The sequence below is a fragment of the Octopus bimaculoides genome, chromosome 7, assembly GCF_046866305.1.
Source record: "Octopus bimaculoides isolate indiv1 chromosome 7, ASM4686630v1, whole genome shotgun sequence".
NCBI lineage: Eukaryota > Metazoa > Mollusca > Cephalopoda > Octopoda > Octopodidae > Octopus > Octopus bimaculoides.
In genome coordinates, this window is record NC_142934.1 from 112207559 (window position 1) to 112227930 (window position 20372).

A 20372-nucleotide genomic window follows, 5' to 3' on the forward strand; every position below is an offset into this window, starting at 1 on the left:
TATATATATATATATATATATATATATATATATATAGGGAGAATTCACAAAAAAGAAGCAACAGACGAGGACAGGTGGTGTAGAAAACAAATAGATATATTAGTATAACGCTCAGGAATTGAAAAAGTCTTTAACGTTTCGAGCCTGGGCTCTTCCACAGAAAGGAACACAGAGAGCTAAAGGATTAAAATTAAAATTAATCAAAGGACATACCAAGTATGTCTGCCTGCTGGAAATAACAGTCAAAACTCTCATTTAAATCGCCAAAGATAACACTGAGAGTTTTGACTGTTATTTCCAGCAGGCAAACATATTTAATATGTCCTTTGGTTAATTTTGATTTTAATCCTTCAGCTATTTAATGCTTTTCTTGGGCCTGTGATCGCCTATGTTATTAATTCTTTTATTATCATTTCTTCAAATAGTCATTCCAGATGATAACAAAATTAATAATATCTTAGCAAGTTAATTTTCGAGAATTATATATTTCTTCTCCCGAATTGTTTGCCCCTGTATATAACGTAATTACGTTATAACCTTATCCAACTATAGTTATCATACTCGGTCATAATGTCTTACGTTTAAGATGGTTCCCATACATTTCCCTGCGGAGAAGTTTACATTTTTAATATCGACGATTCCTATGGATCGCATAAATTACAATTCTTCGAAACATATGTCGGAATAAAGTATGCAGTTATAACATGCGTTCACTCCATTCCTTAAATTTATATATACTGAAATACCCAAAATATCAAGGAGTTTCTGCCACACTAACATGAATTACACCACAGTTATTTTGTGATCTTTGCTACCCTGGTTTCTATTTACCCATTTATTCTATCCGAATTATTATTAATTAGGATAAAATAAATACATATAATTTAAATATATGTATGTATATATATATATATATATATATATATATATATATATATATATATATATATATATATATATATATATATATATATATATATATATATATATATATATATATATATATATATATATATATATATGTATATAGATAGATAGATAGATAGATAGATAGATAGATAGATAGATAGATAGATAGATAGATAGATAGATATGTGTCTATATATATATATATGTGTATATATACGCAGGTTTTATGTTTATATGTATACATGATAAAAACAAACGAACGGTTTTCAAGTGTTGCAACAATTGTTTCGTTAGAAGTTCTTTTATTTTGAGTTAAGCACACTACAATCATATTACACAATACAACTCACAAACTCGTCCGGTAACCATGTAAAACAGATGAACGCGGACATGTTGGTTAATCCACAGATTATCGACAAGTTTAATAATACTAGTTGTATTATGTTTGCGTCAAAATAAAAACACCTATCGAAACAATTGTAGCAATAATTGAGAACTCATTCGTCTGATTTTATTATGCCTTTACACCACACTCTAGGGTCCATTCATTGAGGATGGAAACTCTGGAATATTAATGGAATTGCAGACTACTCAACAACAGTGCCTCTGCTTCATAAATGCCTTTCGTGCATGGATTATGGATTACTACACTGTCTAATCTGCGTGACTCTCTCTCTGGTCACTTAGTGGCATGCATCACTTTAATATGTGCAGATCTTTCATAGATCCATTGTAATGAAAATCACGCAAGCCCGCGTGCGCACACACTCACACGCACATCGGCCAAAACGTTCCTTGTGATACGTTTTAAATGAAAGAATATGAAATTCTAAACTCAAATCACGCGTTGAACATTAAATTTGAAAGTAATCCTCTTTGAATCAGTGAAATCCAATGAAGTTAATACAATTTGCACGCGCGCATACACACACACACACACACACACACACACACACACGCACGCACGCACACGCACAAACAAACAAACACACATATTTATAGACACACATACATAGATGTGTGTGCATGTGTGTGTGTGTGTGTATATGTATATGCGTAGATATAGATATATATACGAAGATATATATATATAAATATACAATATAAATAATATATGAATATATGCATCTATCCATACATATATGTACATACCTACATCTATATGTATACATACATGCATATATGGGTACAGGACATCAAAAAACGCTAAACACAATGAGATACATATATATATATATATATATATATATATATATATAGAGAGAGAGAGAGAGAGAGAGAGAGAGAGAGAGAGAGAGAGAAAGAGAGGGAGAAAATTAACATAATGGATGCACGACGAATGCAAAAGAACGCTACAGACACAGCGAGAGAGAAAGAATCTTAGGAACGGGGGTGTAGGAGGAGAAGTAAATGACGGAGTAGTTCGTTGTGGCTGAAGAAAGACTCTGCAATAGTTCAATATTTATTGTAATGAATATTTTTTCCTTAGACTGCTTTTCAAGAAAGCTATTCCTTAGCAATATTTCTTTTCTTTTTGCATTAATCACTTGGGAATTCGATAACTTAAGAATTCATAGTAAACTGTTTCAAATGAAGATATCACTACAGCTACTGCAATAATATTGGTTTCAAATTTTGACACAAGGCCAGAAATTTAGGTGCTGGAGGGTGGGGAGTGTAAGTCGATTACATAAACCACAGTACCAAACTGGTACTTGTTTTATCGACCTCGAAATGGTGAAAAGTAAAATCGACCTCAGCGGAATTTGAACTCAGATTGCTAAGCATTTTGCCGGACACGGTAACGATTCTACCAGCTCGCCGCCATAATGACTACAAAAATATGAATACACTTTTGCCACCAGAGGTAAACGTGTCCCCTGCTTCTTTTCCCAGGGACATAGTTTCCCTGTTAAGGTTCCTTTTAGTCATGAGTCTTTTAATTCCGTTTCCTTCTTTCCTCGAATAACTTCTCTTTGAAACTCTTTCACATCGTTTTGTTTCCATCTTATCTATGAAATTCAGTCCTCTAAGCTTTCTAATAATCGATGTCTTTTCAGTTTGTAGGTCCCTTCTTTTCTTTCTTGGTAATTCCTTATGGTACAAAGGCCTCAAGCATTGTTTGGTTCGAAATCGAATAAAATATCCAAGGAATATGGCTTGTATGCAATAATCATAATTTAACTTTTATATTACCCATGATAAATGTATACTCCCAAAGTTATAAGGACAACTCAAGTACAACAACAACAATAATAATAATAATTATTATTATTATCATTATTATTATTATTATTATTATTATTATTATTATTATTATTATTATTATTATTATCATTATTATTATTATTATTATTATTATTCATTAGTTTTATTTTTATAACGTGCTTATAACTTCACTACCGAGCGCAGCTCTGTGTGCCTTGGGTATGTGCTGTGGTTTGCTGTGATGCTCTTATGGTTACTATATTGAAAGTGTTTTGCGTAGGATGTGTGCAGTGCCCAGTAGTGCAATTTTCTGTATGTTATATATATTCGTAAGTCCTGGTGTTTTTGTTATGTATTTGTCTGAATATTTATTATTATTATTATTATTATTATTATTATTATTATTATTATTATTATTATTATTCAGTAGTTTTATTTTTAATAATAATAATAATAATAATAATAATAATTATTATTATTATTATTATTATTATTATTATTATTATTATTATTATTATTATTATTATTATTATTATACAGGCAGTGGCTCTAATCTTAGCTGATTGAAAGAGTTATCACGTACATGTTTTGTCTTGGTATAAAAAGATGGGCTACAGCAAATATTCTGCTCAATACTACAGATTTGCTTGTCAGTTGTTTGACTTTAACCAGTTGAGCATGTCCTTTAGTGGCTGACGATATGTGCATCTCTGATGACGAGTAGAAGTAGTGGGGGTGCATCATAGCCATATTTTGGGAGGAATCCTTTTGGGGGTTTGAATAATTTACCTCTGGAAACATAGGTGTTTCGTTCATCCTCCTTAAACAAACCTTATTCAGGGACCTTTTGAGTGGGATAGGCTACTCGACCTGAAGAAAATTCTAACTGGGCCCTACCTACAAGCTCATCCGCTGTTTATCTTGATATGAGACCACCATGTCGCGCACACGGTTGTGATGCATGTGCCTGGTGTATCCTAATCAGACGGGTAGTCATGATGTGTATATTGGATTTTGTATATCTGCACCCCAATGTCACTTTGATGGCATGCACTGCTCTCTCATTCAATAATAATAATTCTTCGTCATACTTTTTCGAAATTATTATTATAAAAAACAGTAGGGAAAAGGTATGGCGAAGTGGAAGATAGAACTGTCAGCATATGGAAAAAGTTTAGGGACAATAGAAATCAGGAGAGGCATCTTCTAAGGGGACTGCCTGTCCCCACTGATCTTTGTACTGTGCATGATACCACTAACACTGATTCTGTGGAAAGCAAAGGCTGGGTATGTATTCAAGAGCCGCCAACAAAAAGTCAACCACTTGTTATTCATGGATGATCTCAAACTTTATGGTAAAGATGAATCCCGAGTCAGTTTCCTCGTTGATACGGTGTATAGTTTCAGTGCTGTTATCAGAATGGAGTTCGGACTGAAAAAGTGTGGTGTGTTAGACTTGAAGAGAGGCAAAATCAAATGTATGGACGGGCTAGCGATACCGTCGGGGGATGTTATGAAGCAGATAGAAGAGACGGGCTATAAGTACTTGGAAATTTGGGAAATGGATAAATTGATGGAGAAAGAAATGACAGAAAAATTTACGATGGAGTATTTGCGCAGACTGAGACTGGATCCTTAAGTCGAAATTAAACGGACGGAATAAGATTAAAACTATCAACACTCGGGAGGTTTCACTCCTTAGATATGGAGCAGGGGTAATCGCATGGAGAGTAGACGAACTGAACAGCTGAGACAGAAAGACAAGGAAGTTGCTGATTAGATATGGGATACTCCATCCAAAATGTGACACAGGCAGACTGTATGTATCAAGAAAAAGAGGGGGAAGAGGACTGATTTGATGCGAACACAGCATTAGAGCGGAAGAAAACAGCATAGCATGGTATGTAAAAAATGCCACAAAACCACTAGTATTGGAAGTAAGAAGGTCAGGCTTGTGTAGGATAGAAGATTGCAAAAATAAAGCATTATACAAGCACTTGAGAATCAATGAAACTGAAAATAGGTGGATAAAGAAAAGAATGCATGGACAATTTCATGGGGATGTTGAAGATAAGACAGACAGAGAAAAAAGATGGCTATGGATGACTAAAAGTGATTTAAAACCGGAAACGGAGGCTCTAATGTTTGCTGCCGAAGAGCAAGCATTAAGAACCAATTACATCAAATACAGAATAGACAACACATCAGAAAGTGATAAGTGCAGAATTCGTGGACGAAATAGTGAAACCGTATGGCAGATTACCAGTCAATGTACGCCACTAGTTCAGAAAGAATATAAGAGACGTCATGAAAATATAGTAAGGATTGTCCATTGGACATTTTGCAACAAGTATGGACTTGACAGAACAAAAAAGTGGAACATAAACCCGAAGGCATCATCGAAAATGATAATGCAGAGATCCTATGGGATTTTACGTTTCAGTGCAACTATGAGATAGAGAATAGGAAACCAGACATAGTGTTAATTGAGAAAGAAAACAAACGATGCTGGATCATAGATATAACATGCCCGGCTGACAAGGTATGCGATAAAGAAGAAATAAAAGTCGATAGACATGACAGGTTAGCTTGGGAGTTTAAGCACTTGTGGTCGACGAAAAAGGTGACAGTATTACCAATAATTGTCAGAGCCCTGGAAACAATGAGTAAAAATCTTGGGAAGTACATGGAACAAATAGGGGCTTCAATAAGGGTGGAGCACTTGCAGAAAATAGCACTACTTGGAACCGCTCGAATATTCCGGATGGTGCTTGAAAAATAAGGGCTGTTACCTTAGTTCACTGGTAGGGGACAGCTGGCACCGCAAAGACGGTAAATAATAATAATAATAATAATAATAATAATAATAATAATAATAATAATAATAATAATAATAATGATAATAATAATAATAATAATAATAACAACAACAACAAAAACAACGACGACGACGACGACGACGATGATGATGATGATGATGATGAGATGAGGAGGAGGAGGAGGAGGATAATGGTAATATGTGGTAAATACAACGACAATATTTCTGCATTTTTAGTAGAGAACTCAATGAGTAATAAAAATATTCATATTCAAAGTAATAATATATTTATATATATGAGCTAAATATATAATGAACTGAAACGGATGTTTTTATTTTGAAGACTTCATGATATGCTAGTGTGTGTCTGTATGTCGGTGCGTGCGCTTTTATGTATGTCTGCATGTTTGCATGTATGTATATGTATGAATACACACACACATACACATACATACGTATATATATGTATGCATGTATCTGTATCTATCACTATATATATGTATGTGACTATGCATACACATATGTGTGTGTCTATACATACATATGTATGTATAAGACACACATACAGATACGCATATATAAATACAGATACATATGCATACACACTAACACCCATATATGCTTACATTTAGAGAGAGGGGGAGAGAGAGAATTTAAGTGAGGAAAGGCAGTGAGACTGTTTTACATATGAGAGAGGGGGAGAGAGGGGGAGAGAGAGAGAGAGAGAGAGTTTGTATGACAGTGTACATTGGGAGTGACTGACGGAAGTCTGAGGTAAAGTTGAACAATGTTAGTATTCTGAAAAGAGCAGACGACAGTGGGAAAGGGCGTGCATAGAGGAGAGCAGGCGGCAGTGGGTTGAGGAGAGTGTGGAGTGAAAATCAAATGATAAAGCGAGGGAGAGACAAAAACTATGTCTAATAGGTAGGAGTGTGAGAGAATTGGTCAATAAAAAGAGAGGAAGAAAGAATGTAGCCATAAAGGGAGGAAAGAAATTAGATAGAAAGAGAGAGAGAGGCGGGGTGAAGAAAGTGTGAAGTGGCGAAAAAAAGGAAGGTAGTGGAAAGTAGAGAAAGGTAGAGGAAGGGGAGGCAGTCCTTCCATTGTCCACAGCATCAGTCCGTGACGTAGGCTATCGTTAGACGGATGGTAGGTGGATAGCTGTAAATACGAACTCTATACGTTCGACTGATTAAATGCAGACCAACATGGTAAATAACAAACAACTGCGATTTGGTCGAATTTGAAACTTGTATCAAGATTTTGTACGACGACCGTCTTTAAGCAGCTGTATCTTTGGCCTAGCTATGAAGAAAATCACACGCAGACCGAGTAGACGGATTATCACCTCGACTAAAAGCGCGGTGAGTGATACTAGTGAAAACCCTCATGAAACTGGCGAAACTACTCCCAGTTCAGAACAGAAGGCTTCGGAGAAGAAAACCCACGAGAAAAAAACTCATGGGCCCAAAAACTCCGAACAGAAAAACTCTGACCAAAAAACTGCCGACCAGAAAAATTCTGATCCCAAACACCCGGAACAAAAAAACTCTGAGCAAAAAGGCTCAGAACAAAAAAATTCCGAACAGAAAACTCCCTCGCAACACAGAAAGGGTTCCGAAGTAAACGGCTTGAAGGATAATAGCAATAAGGAAGCACCTCCTGCGAAAACTCCCCAACAATGGGCGACTTCCGAAACTTTGTTGTCGTTATGTCAGAAGAAAGACTGGTTGGGGACTGAGATGCGAATGAAAACGTTGGAAAAGGACCACAAGGAGGTGAACGAAGCAGATAAGGTGAGTGATTCGTTCAGTCGTTCGTTCAGTCGCGTCCATCGACCTTCGCATCAACATAGTCGTTGTTCTCGTCGATGGTCTTCTTCTTCTTCTTCTTCTTCTTCTTCTTCTTCTTCTTCTTCTTCTTCTTCTTCTTCTTCTTCTTCTTCTTCTTCGCCCTCCTCCTCTTTTTCTTCATTTTCCTTCTTTTCTTCTTCAGTTTCTTTCTCGTCCTCTTCCTCCTCTCCTTGCTTTTGTTTATTTAACTTATAGGATGTTTGTCTTACCTTTAATATAAGACATATTGAAGGCGGCGCGCTGGTAGAATCGTTAGCACGCCGGGCAAAAGGCTTAATGACATTTCGTCCGTCGTTAATGTTCTGAGTTCATATTCCACCGGGATCGACTTTGCCTCTCATCCTTTCGGGGTCGACAAAATAAGTACCCGTCGAGCATTGGGGCTGATGTAATCGACTTGTCCCCTCCCCTAAAATTGCTGACCTTGTGCCAAAATGTGAAACCAATATAAGACATATTGGAAGATCACAAGAGGTAAGCTTACAGGAATCCAAGCGAATAACTCGGTTTCAGTTCCCGTTCGAAATTGCCTAACTTCTCTTACGTCACTAATACTATTGGGAAAGGTATGAAGCTCACAACTTCCAATTCTCTGTAATAAATATAAAGTCTCTCTCTTTATCACACACACAAAATATATTTCATACTTACGATGACCGTCACCAGATAATAAGCTCGTAACATGTTAAACCCGAGACACGGTTTCGATTCCGAATTGAACCCAAATCTATTTCAATTAAACCACCAAGGGTTTTAAGAACTGCATGAACTCCAGAAGGCCTCTTCCCCCCCCCCTTCTATATGCTTGTGGTTTTATGCTTAAATATGAAAGCAATCTTAATAAATATATCCCAATATTGTTGTTGTAACTAGTTGTAACCGGTAGTTATTTTCCCGAAGGAAAAAGATTTGGCACAAACAACCCTCCGCTAGATTCTTCACGTTGTTATTGTTGTCTAGTCCCTATGTCATCCCTGTTAGATTAGACCTACGAACAAAGGCTTTCCAGCTGTTATCACGCATTATTATTTATCATTAACAACATTAAACGTATCCGTCCATTTTTAAGACGGCCTTAAAATATATTTTGAAGACCTGGCAGCTATTTTTGACAGGTGTAGCGTCCGCGTAGAGGTTCCTTTTCGTTGCCTGCATCAATGCTCCAGCTTCCTGCGTTCAAATCTTACGGGAGTTGACTTTGTATTTCGACTTTATCTTTCATTCATTCGAGTTTCCATGGGCATGGTCGTATAACTAAGAAGCTTGCTTTGCAACCAAGTGATTTCGGGTTCAAGTTCTACTGTGTGGTACCTTGGTCAAGTCTCTTCTTCTATAGTCCCGGTTCGACTAATGCCTTGTGAGTGAATTTAGTTGACGGAAACTGCGCGTGTGTGCGTGTGTCTGTCTGTCTGTCCCCTACTACCGCTTAACAACCAGTATGGGTTTGTCACGTAGCCGTATTCTTTTACTTATTTTATTTGTGTCAGCTATGCGGCTGCGGTCATGCTGGAGCATTTGGCAAAAGAAGCTGATAAAATAAGTACCAGACTTTAAAAAAATAACTAGTGGAGTCGATTTGTTCGACCAAACCTTTGAAGACGATACCCCAGCGTGGTCTCAGTCCACTGACTGAGGCAAGTAAAAGATAAACAATAAATTAGATACCAGTAATATACTATGACTCTCATAATTAACAACTACATGTCTTCGCGATGCATTATTTGTTCCCCTAGAATACACGGAGTTATGGCAAAAACGGCAGAGGTCAGGTCTAAATGGTATTCACCATCCAATTCTCTTCTGAATTCCAATTTTGTTAATGACGTCATTGTTTTTTCCTCACTCCGGAATCGATTGTATAAACTGTTCCACTTCTTTACCAATTTGTAGCTTTGGGACAATATAATCCTTTTATCTTAATCTTTTATCTTTTACATATTTCAGTCGTTCGACTGCGACCCTGCTGGAGCACAGCCTAGAAGAATTTAATCGAAGAAATCAATCCTGTTGTTTATTTTAAGTCAGGGTGGCGAGCGGGCAGAATCGTCGGCACGATGGACGGAATGCTTCACGGTATCTCGCCCGTCACTACGTTCTGAGTTCAAATTCCGCCGAGGTCGACCTTGCCATTCATCCTTTCGGGGTCGATGAAATAAGTACCAGTTATGTACTGGGGTCGATCTAATCGACTAGCCCCCACCACCACCACCACAATTTCAGGCCTTGTGCCTATAGTAGAAAGGATTATTTATTTTAAGTCTGGTACTTGTCCTATCGGATTCTTTTGTCGAACCGCTTAGTTACGAGGATGTAAACTAACCAACACTGGGTTGTCAAACGGTAGTGGAGACAAACACACATACACACACACACATATACACACACACACACATAAATGAAGACGCGGGCTTAGTGGTTTGTGCCTATAGTAGAAAGGATTATTTATTTTAAGTCTGGTACTTGTCCTATCGGATTCTTTTGTCGAACCGCTAAGTTACGAGGATGTAAACTAACCAACACTGGGTTGTCAAACGGTAGTGGAGACAAACACACATACACACACACACATATACACACACACACATAAATGAAGACGCGGGCTTAGTGGTTAGGATATTCCGCTCACGGCCGTAGGGTCGCGATATCGATTCCCAACGATACGTTGTATCCTTAAGTAAGACACTTTATTTCACGTTGCTCCAGTCCACTCAGTTGGCAGAAATGAGATGTATCTGTATTTCAAAGGGCCAACCTTGTCACATTCTGTGTAACGCTGAATCTTCTTGGGAACTACGTTAAGGTTACGCGTGTCCGTGGAGTGCTCAGCCACCTGCACGTTAATTTCACGAGAAGGTTGTTCGGTTGATCGGATCAACTGGAATCCTTGTAGTCGCAACTGACGGAGTGCTGATCAGGATATATATATATATATCCTAGCAATGCTAGGGGGACAAACACAGACACACACACTTACACACACACACATACACACATATATATATATATATATATATACATACATATATACGACGGGCTTCTTTCAGTTTCCGTCTACCAAATCCACTCGCAAGGCTTTGGTCGGCCCGAGGCTATAGTAGAAGACACTTGCCCAAGATGCCACGCAGTGGGACTGAACCCGGAACCATGTGGTTGGTAAGCACACACACATATATATATATACACACACACACAATGGGCTTTCACACAGCTTTTATCTGCCACATTTACTCACAAAGCATTGATCGGCCCGGCGCTGATAGCGGAGTTGCCTGGCATTGCACCTAAAACCACGTGGCTGCAAAGTGAAGTCCTAAACGACCCAGCTAACCTTTTATTAAAGTCAATCGGAAAGGCATCACCATCTCATGTTGTACTCCGCGGAGCAGCTACCAGATACCTGTCCGTCCTTAGATACAGAACACCCGACGTAGCAAGAACAGCGAAGCGCCACCCAAGCACAACTCTCTTTATCTACTCCCATTTTTATTGATAGTAAAAGGCAAAAACGACCTCCCGTTACGCAGTTTAAACAGGAAGCGGTAGTCGGACCAGGATTGCTGGAGGCATTCCCTGCTGATTCTTCTTTGTGATTCTTCCAGGCAAACAGCCTTGATATGTAGTATTGATCTGTCTCTTGACTATCAGAATTGGCGAGCCCAGTCTCAATTTCCGGTTGCAGCCATTTTCCGTTTCATTTCATTACCACTTCTCTTGATAAATGCTTGTGTTTCATAGCATGTTGTTTCTCTTCGTAAACATCAGGACTTGCAGAATAAATAATTCAAATTTTGGACAGCACAAGGGCAGCAATTTTGGGGGAGGGTTTCATCGATTACATTGACGCCAGTATTTGACTGGTACATTTGTTGCTGTTGTTTATAACAACAACACTAACGACTAGTATCTATTTTAAAGTCAACAGTCGCCGAGATTCGAACTTGGAAAATACAAGAACATGACACATGTATATGCAGAATACCTACAAATATATATACACGAGTTAGTGGTAGAGCTTCTATGTAGTTGCTCGAACTACTAGACATAACGGCCAAATCCCCTTCAATCACACCCTACTTTCGTATCGATTACACACACACACACACACACACATATATATATATATATATATATATATATATATATATATATATATATATATATATATATATCATAAAACACTGGTTTGAAGACTAACTGTTAGGCCGTCAATTTTATAGACTGAACAAGGACGTCATTTCCTGAACCGGCAGTTAAGCCGAATGAAGTACAACAAAGATCCATACTTTCCCCAACTCTTTTCAGCATTTATCTAAACGACCCTCGCACACCTCCACAAAACACGCAGTCAGTTCCCTACTCAGACGACACTACATTCATATTCTCCCGTCATGTTGCCGACTGCTGCGTTAACTTTTCGAACCATACTTTATTCATCTAGAAACCTGGATCTGTGTATCGCCTCGTCATTTGGTTGACTATATGCGTAACGATGGCCAACTCTGCCGGGATTAATCTGGAGTCTATACACTGCTACCACCACCACTACCACCACCACAAGTATTACTGACACAAACACTCACTAGTAAAAAAAAAAGCTGCACAATAACAATAACGATATCGTTTCGCTTCATTTCTCTTATTTGTAAAATCGCCCAACTGTGGCATGTTGTTTCCGACACGATCAACCGTGTCAGATAATTGACGTACAAACAGGAACTTCAGTTCATGTCACAACCAACCACCACTACCACTTTCATCACAACAAAAACTGCTGACCACGAACCAACCAGGGAGCCTCTAGGCCGGTCACTCGAGCTGCTAGAAATGGCAATCAAATCTCTCTCACATCTCACTGTCTTAAAAATGGACAAACTGAATAATGTAATGTGAGATACTATTTCTGAAAATGAAAAGCGATACGCAGACAGGATATACATATCTAGAATGTCTGTATAAAACATGGGATGGCCACGCACAGAACGCCTTTGCTCATATGCTTGCTCAATCGGAGCAGACTAGGGTTAAACAACACTTCCAACCCTCATCAGCACCCCACCACCTCCCAGTTGTCGCCCCTGCACGTAACTGCAAACCGACTGAATCACTATAGCGACAATCAATTTAAAGCGCAAGAGTAAATAACCATAGTATATCTAGGACTACACCATCCACTGAGCCCTCTCTGATTTTCAAGGTGATGGAAGTTGCTATCTCACGTAATTCGAAAAATCATAATTATCCTCGATGGTGAACCTTTCTTAAACCCGACATGACGAAATATCAATTCTTTTAACTCAATGGTTCCCAGCTGGGGTCCATACGGCCTTTGAGGCGGTCCATATCAGATTTTGTTGTTAAAATTTATGAGCAATAAATTGCTTAAACTTCTACAATTACACCAAAATATGTTTTATATAATTCCTTAATAATATTTAATTACAAAAATATAAAAGGATTTTTAAAAAATTGAATGGCTAGGAGGGGCCACCTGAGTAAAACAGGGATCAAAGGTGTCCATGGGGAAAAAGGGTTGAGAAGCACTGGTTTAAATAAATGTTATTGGAGTGTCATATATATATATATATATATATATATATATATATATATATATATATATAATTCAATAATAAGATAATCTTTTACAAGAATTTTATCAAGAAGCTAGCGTGAAAAAAATCATAAGGGAAAAAATTCCATTATTTTTTATTCCCAAGAATATATTTATTTATTTATATTTATATAAGGGCATTACTACAGAATAATGCCACACACTAGACATATATATATATATATATATATATATATATATATATATATATATATATATATATATATATATATATATATATATATATAACAAAGTAAAGTTGTAAGGTACCGCACGAGTGGAAATATATATGAAAGAAGGTTTTAAAATGCAATTTTAAAGATGTTTATTCACTTGACCGGTTTCACTTTTTTAGAAAAAGATTGTCAAAAGTAAAATGTAAAGCTTTGTTGCATTAAGTACTGGTCATCACAAAAGTATTAAAATACAGATATACATTCTTTGATAATTATAAGAAAATGTTAAAAACAGTTTACAAGAAGGTATTTAAGAAAGTAACCAGAACGGGACTACACAAAGCATTTTGAGTTCAATAAAAATCATGTTTGTTTGGTAGTATATATATATATATATATATATATACACACACACAGAAGGAGATATATTTAAGAATTTACAAAACATTGTAGAGAAATAACTGACCTGTCTTTCTGGGATTTTGTTTTGTGTGTAGCTAAGGAAGGAATGTTTTGTAAATTCTTAAATATATCTCCTTCTGTGTGTATATATATATATATATATATATATATATATATATATATATATATATATATATATATATACTACCAAACAAACATGATTTTTACTGAACTCAAAATGCTTTTTGTAGTCCCGTTCTGATTACTTTCTTAAATACTTACTTGTAAACTGTTTTTAGCATTTTCTTACGATTATCAAAGAATGTATATCTGTATTTTAATACTTTTGTGATGACCAGTACTTAATGCAACAAAGCTCATACAAAGCTTTACATTTTACTTTTGACAATCTTTTTCTAAAAAAGTGAAACCGGTCAAGTGAATAAACATCTTTAAAATTGCATTTTAAAACCTTCTTTCATACATATATATATATATATATATATATATATATATATATATATATATATATACTTACGTTTTTTGGTAAACAGTATTTTATTGTTTTGCTTGTTTCAGTCATTGAACTGCGGCAATGCTGGAGCACTGCCTTTATAGGGGGTTAATCAAACAAATCGACTATGACGACGTAAACAAAACAACCCCGATTGTCAAGTGGTGGTAGAGACAAACACAAGCACAGTCTGTCTGTCTCCCTTTCTCTCTCACTCTATCTCTTTCTCCCTCACACACAGGATTCTACACAGTTTTAGTCAACCAAATTCACTAAGAAGGCATTCGCCGGCACAAACTGCTACGCCGTGGGACGGAACCCGAAGGCACGTGGCCTCGGCGCGAACTTCTTAACTACACAATGATGATGTCCACGCCTTACATTCTGAGTTCAAATTCCGCCGAGATCGACCTTGCCTTTCATCCTTTCGGGATCGATAAATTAAGTGCCAGTTGCGTACTGGGGTCGATCTAATCAACTGGCCCCCTCCCCTAAAATTTCGAGCCTTGTGCCTAGTGTAGAAAAGAATCATGGCCATGCTTACAGCATCTGCATTTCCTAAGCAGTCACTTAAGCATTAACAAGGGTCGATGTTGCTTGATTTCGGTGATAGGATGAGAATCGAGGCTTGAACTTGATATGGCCGTAAACTCATAAAGTTTTTATCACCTTTTATTGCAGAGAGGTTTTTTTTTGTTTTTTTTTTCAATGTCCATAGCAAGTCGCCTGGAAGCAAATTATTGTTGATACGTGTATCGATTTCGATAGAGAGCCTCGCTTACTTCAGTGAGATATGGAATAATTTTGTAGTCGGTTGAAAAATAAATATCTACATAAGCATATGCGTTATATGGGATAGAAGCAAAAGGAGGAGAGAGAGAGAGAGAGGAGAGAGAAAGAGAGAGAGAGAGGAGAGAGAGAGAGAGAGAGGAGAGAGAGAGAGAGAGAGGGGAGAGAGAGAGAGAGGAGAGAGAGAGAGAGAGAGAGAGAGAGAGAGAGAGAGAGAGAGAGAGAGAGAGAGAGAGAGAGAGAGAGTGAGAAATAGAACAAGACTGAGAAAGAGAGAGAGAGAGTGAGAAACAGACAGATATAGGAAGAGAGAGAGAGAGAGAGAGAGAGAGAGAGAGAGAGAGAGTCGTATTGTGTGACATTAATTATTTATTCCTTAAACTGCTTATTGACATTAGACGAGCCCTGGCGCCCATCTTCTTGTGTTGTTGCTGTTGTTGCTATTACTGCTGCCACTGCTAACAATATTTAGCACCAAGTCAACTCTGATTCTATTGAGGACCAGATGCGCATCACGTTTAATGTGTGTTAAAAGTGTACAAAATGTTCTATTGTGTTTTGTCGTGAGTATTGTCCTTGCCTTGCGATAACATTCTTTTCTGACCTTTTCTCTCATCGTTCAGTGTTCGATTCCCTCATCTTATTCTACCCCTAAACATTAAATGTGTTCACCTTGCGCTCCGTCTGTATCCTTTCAAATTCCAAATCTATCCTTAAGTATCGCGAAACACACTTCGAAGCGTTTCGGGAGTCATTTCCTGCGTTGCTGACTGAATGCGTTCTTTGAGTTCACCTCCACGAACAAAACATCATTAACTATACTGCCAAAAGTGCAAACAATAAACAACTAATGGACCACATATTCCAACATACAAGCATCACTCACAATAACAGCATTGCATTAGCTAAGAGCATTCTACGCACATAGAAATCATCCAAACATCCCAGCAAGCACACAGCATCTTAAAAAATAAACATACTACTGGTCCTACGTATAATTTTTATATACTCTCTTTTACTCTTTTACTCTTTTACTTGTTTCAGTCATTTGACTGCGGCCATGCTGGAGCATCGCCTTTAGTCGAGAAAATCGACCCCAGGACTTATTCTTTGGAAGCCTAGTACTTATTCTATTGGTCTCTTTTGCCGAACCGCTAGATTACGGGACGTAAACACACCAGCATCGGTTGTCAAGCGATGTTGGTGGGACAAACACAGACACACAAACATATACACACACGTGCACACACATATATATATATACATATATACGACAGGCTTCTTTCAGTTTCCGTCTACCAAATCCGAACTCATGACTTTACGATAGCGACTCGAATTCTCTAACCACTAAGCCTTGCACCTTCGCTACAGTCGAAAATAATGTGTATAAAAAAAGAACAAACTCAAAACGAGTATGAATACCACAAAAGATATCCATGAAAATAAACAACCAGCTATCCAATCACAATAAAGTTACAGCCTCGACAGCACTCCTAAAAAGAAACGCGATAAAGACATATACCACCATTGTGTGACCATATTTAATATTGAGCGAAATTTATCAGAAAGAATAAAGAATGCAGAAGTGACAATAACGTAATCAATAAACATGGATTAATAGATATCTTCTCGATTCTAATAGAGTAAGAATATCTTTACCCAAACGTCTCCTTTAATATCATTTAAAAAGAAAGGATATATATTAATATATGCTATAAAATTGAAAAAGAAAACAAGAAGATGTATCCTTATCTAATGAGATGAAAGGAGAGGAATCTGGTATGAAAGACAGGAAAAAATAAACTCCAAATAATCAGGAAAATATATCTATAAATGAGAAAATATTCTGAAATTTAAAGGAAGGATATAAGGAGTAAAAATCTACAAAATAAGTAAAAACATGTCGATAAGATGCTTCGAAAAACATTTAGAATTCTTTTCTGAGGAATATTATATTTAAAACAATTTTTGCATACAAGATACTTACAAGCCATCCGAAAACACGCAAAAACTGTTAACTTCGCTTAAAACTTTATCATTTGGTGTCGCAGTAACTGCGATCTGGTCACTGATATCAAATGATAAATGTTTAAGTGAAGCTAACAGTTTTGTGTACTTTTGAATGGCTTATATATGTATCTTCCACGCTGTAATTGTTTTAATTTCAACTCGCAATCTCAGATCAAATCATTTGCTCAACAAATATAATTGAGATGTTAGTTAGTTGGCACTCCGTCGCTTACGGCGTCGAGGATTCCAGTTGATCCGATCAACGGAACAGCCTGCTCGTGAAATTAACGTGCGAGTGGCTGAGCACTCCACAGACACGTGTATCCTTAACGTAGCTCTCGGGGATATTCAGCGTGACACAGTGTGACAAGGCTGACCCTTTGAAATACAGGCACAACAGAAACAAGAAGTAAGAGTGAGAGAAAGTTGTGGTGAAAGAGTACAGCAGGGTTCGCCACCATCCCCTGCCGGAGCCTCGTGGAGCTTTAGGTGTTTCGCTCAATAAACACTCACAACGACCGGTCTGGGAATCGAAACCGCGATCCTATGACCGCGTGTCCGCTGCCCTAACCACTAGGCCATTGCGCCTCCACTATTCTGAGATGTACCGGCATATAAACCACCTCGGCGTATAGGCTGAGGGTAATTTCTGCAGGCCAAAAACATTAGTTTTTAATATCACTGGCTTATAATACGAGGGCATTGTACAGTAATTACCGGTCGACCTCAAGAATAATTTCAGATTGAAAAATATGCACACTTCAACAGAATCTTCGCAGATCGTGAATTTACAGCGAAGTGGAAGTATTTACCGTTGAAATCATGGGGAAACCCAGGGAATTTCGATAACATGATGTGATGAATTTCACAAGTAAAATCCAAATGTGAAAAAAATCTATTGTTGTATTGAAGCAATATTAAGTTTATTGATAAATTATGAATTACTCTCTCTTTTTACTCTTTTACTTGTTTCAGTCATTTGACTGCGGCCATGCTGAAGCACCGCCTTTTAGTCGAGCAAATCGACCCTACGTCTTATTCTTTGTAAGCCTAGTACTTATTCAATCGGTCTCTTTTGCCGAACCGCTAAGTTTCGGGGACGTAAACACAACAGCATCGGTTGTCAAGCGATGTTGGGGGACAAACACAGACACACACAGACACACGCACACACACACACACACACACACACATATATATATATATATATATATATATATATATATATATATATATATATATATATATATACATATATATATATATATATACGACGGGCTTCTTTCAGTTTCCGTCTACCAAATCCACTCACATGGCTTTGGTCGGCCCGAGGCTATAGTAGAAGACACTTGCCCAAGGTGCCACGCAGTGGGACTGAACCCGGAACCATGTGGCTGGGAAGCCAGCTCCTTACCACGCAGCCACTCCTGCGCCTGAATAAATAAAAAATATATTTACTTTATTTCTTAATTTTAAACAATTAGTTACAACAATACATATTAAAAGATTCTCCAGAACAATTCATGCATGACCGTCAAATAAGCCAAGGTAATGGTTTCAAGATGGGATCAAATTTTCGGTTTATACGCCGGAAAACTGTTTTATAGGAACATCAACCAAATTACGCGTAACATTAAATGAATCATCAGTATTAACGGAAATCCAAGCTGAAAAATCACTCATTGCATCCAGAAGCCACCATTCGAAAGCTGATATAAATTCAGTACAGGTGTGGCTGCTTCCCAACCACATGGTTCCTGGTTCAGTCTCACTGCGTGACACCTTGGACACGTGGTTTCTACTATAGCCTCGGGCCGACCAAAGCCTCGTGAGTGGATTTGGTAGACGAAAACTGAAAGAAGCCCGTCGTATGTGTGTGTGTGTGTGTGTGTGTGTGTGTGTGTGTGTGTGTGTGTGTGTGTGTGTGTGTCTGTCTGTCTGTATGTGTTTGTCCCCCTACCATCGCTTGACAACTGATGTCGGTGTGTTTACGTTCCCGTAACTTAACGGGTCAGCAAAACAGACCGATAGAATAAGTACTAGGCTTACAAAGAATAAGTCCTGGGGTCGATTTGTTTGACTAAAGGTGTTACTCCAACATGGCCGCAGTTAAATGACTGAAACAAATAAAAGAATAAAAGAGTAAAAGAGTAAAAGAGTATATATCTTTTACTTATTTCAGTCATTAAATTGTGGCCATGCTGGGGCACCACTTTGAAGAATTTTTAGTCAAATGTATAGACCCCCGTACTTATACATATATATATATATATATATATACGACGGGCTTCTTTCAGTTTCCTTCCAACAAATCCACTCACAAGGCTTTGATCATCCCGAAAGTATGGTAGAAGACACTTACCCAAGTTGCCACGTGGTAGGACTGAACCCGGAAATATGTGGTTGGGAAGCCTCTAATGAAATTTTTATCGATATTTTCATTAAATTTGAATAGTTAAGGGTGGGAAATTTCAGGCCGGTTAGTATTAAGAGATTTTAGTGTGTGTGTGTGTGTGTGTGTGTGTGTGTGTGTATTAAATATTCTTTTCTACTCTAGAGCACAAGGCCCGAAATTTTGGGGAAGGAGACCAGTCGATTAGACCGACCCCAGTACGCAACTGCTACTTAATTTATCGACCCCGAGAGGATAAAGGGCAAAGTCGACATCGGCGGAATTTGAAATCAGAACGTAAAGACAGACGAAATACCGCTAAGAATTTCGCCCGGCGCGCTAACGATTCTGCCAACTCGCCTTTTTATTTTTTTTATTTTTTTTGTATTAAATATTACAATATATATAACGCTATGTCTAATTGACATATGAATATTTGATATATTAATGAATATTAATGTCACGACAGTGCTCAATATCGTGCACCGGAGCTAATAAAAGTAGCCATACCTATTATGTTGCTTCCAGTATATTTGGATATTCACTTGTGCGTGCGTGTAAACATATGTGTGGGAGGAGGGGTACGCGTGCGCCTATATTATGTGAAATATGTGTGATTTGAAATGATTAGACACGTATTTTCGTGCCAATGAAACTCTGAGTTCTAAATGCTTGTGCCTTCATCTGCTCATT

The 20372-nt window shown here is 37.5% G+C and overlaps 1 protein-coding gene across 1 annotated transcript in view; it reads left to right on the plus strand.

Moving 5' to 3' along the window:
* The first annotated feature begins 7037 nt into the window (after nucleotides 1-7037).
* LOC106878539 (uncharacterized) overlaps nucleotides 7038-20372 on the plus strand; it is a 197662-nt gene continuing 184327 nt past the window's right edge. The window contains exon 1 of the mRNA XM_089355785.1: nucleotides 7038-7731. Coding sequence (XP_089211911.1) covers nucleotides 7243-7731 — 489 coding nt within the window. The 5' untranslated portion in view covers nucleotides 7038-7242. The remainder of the gene's footprint in view (nucleotides 7732-20372) is intronic.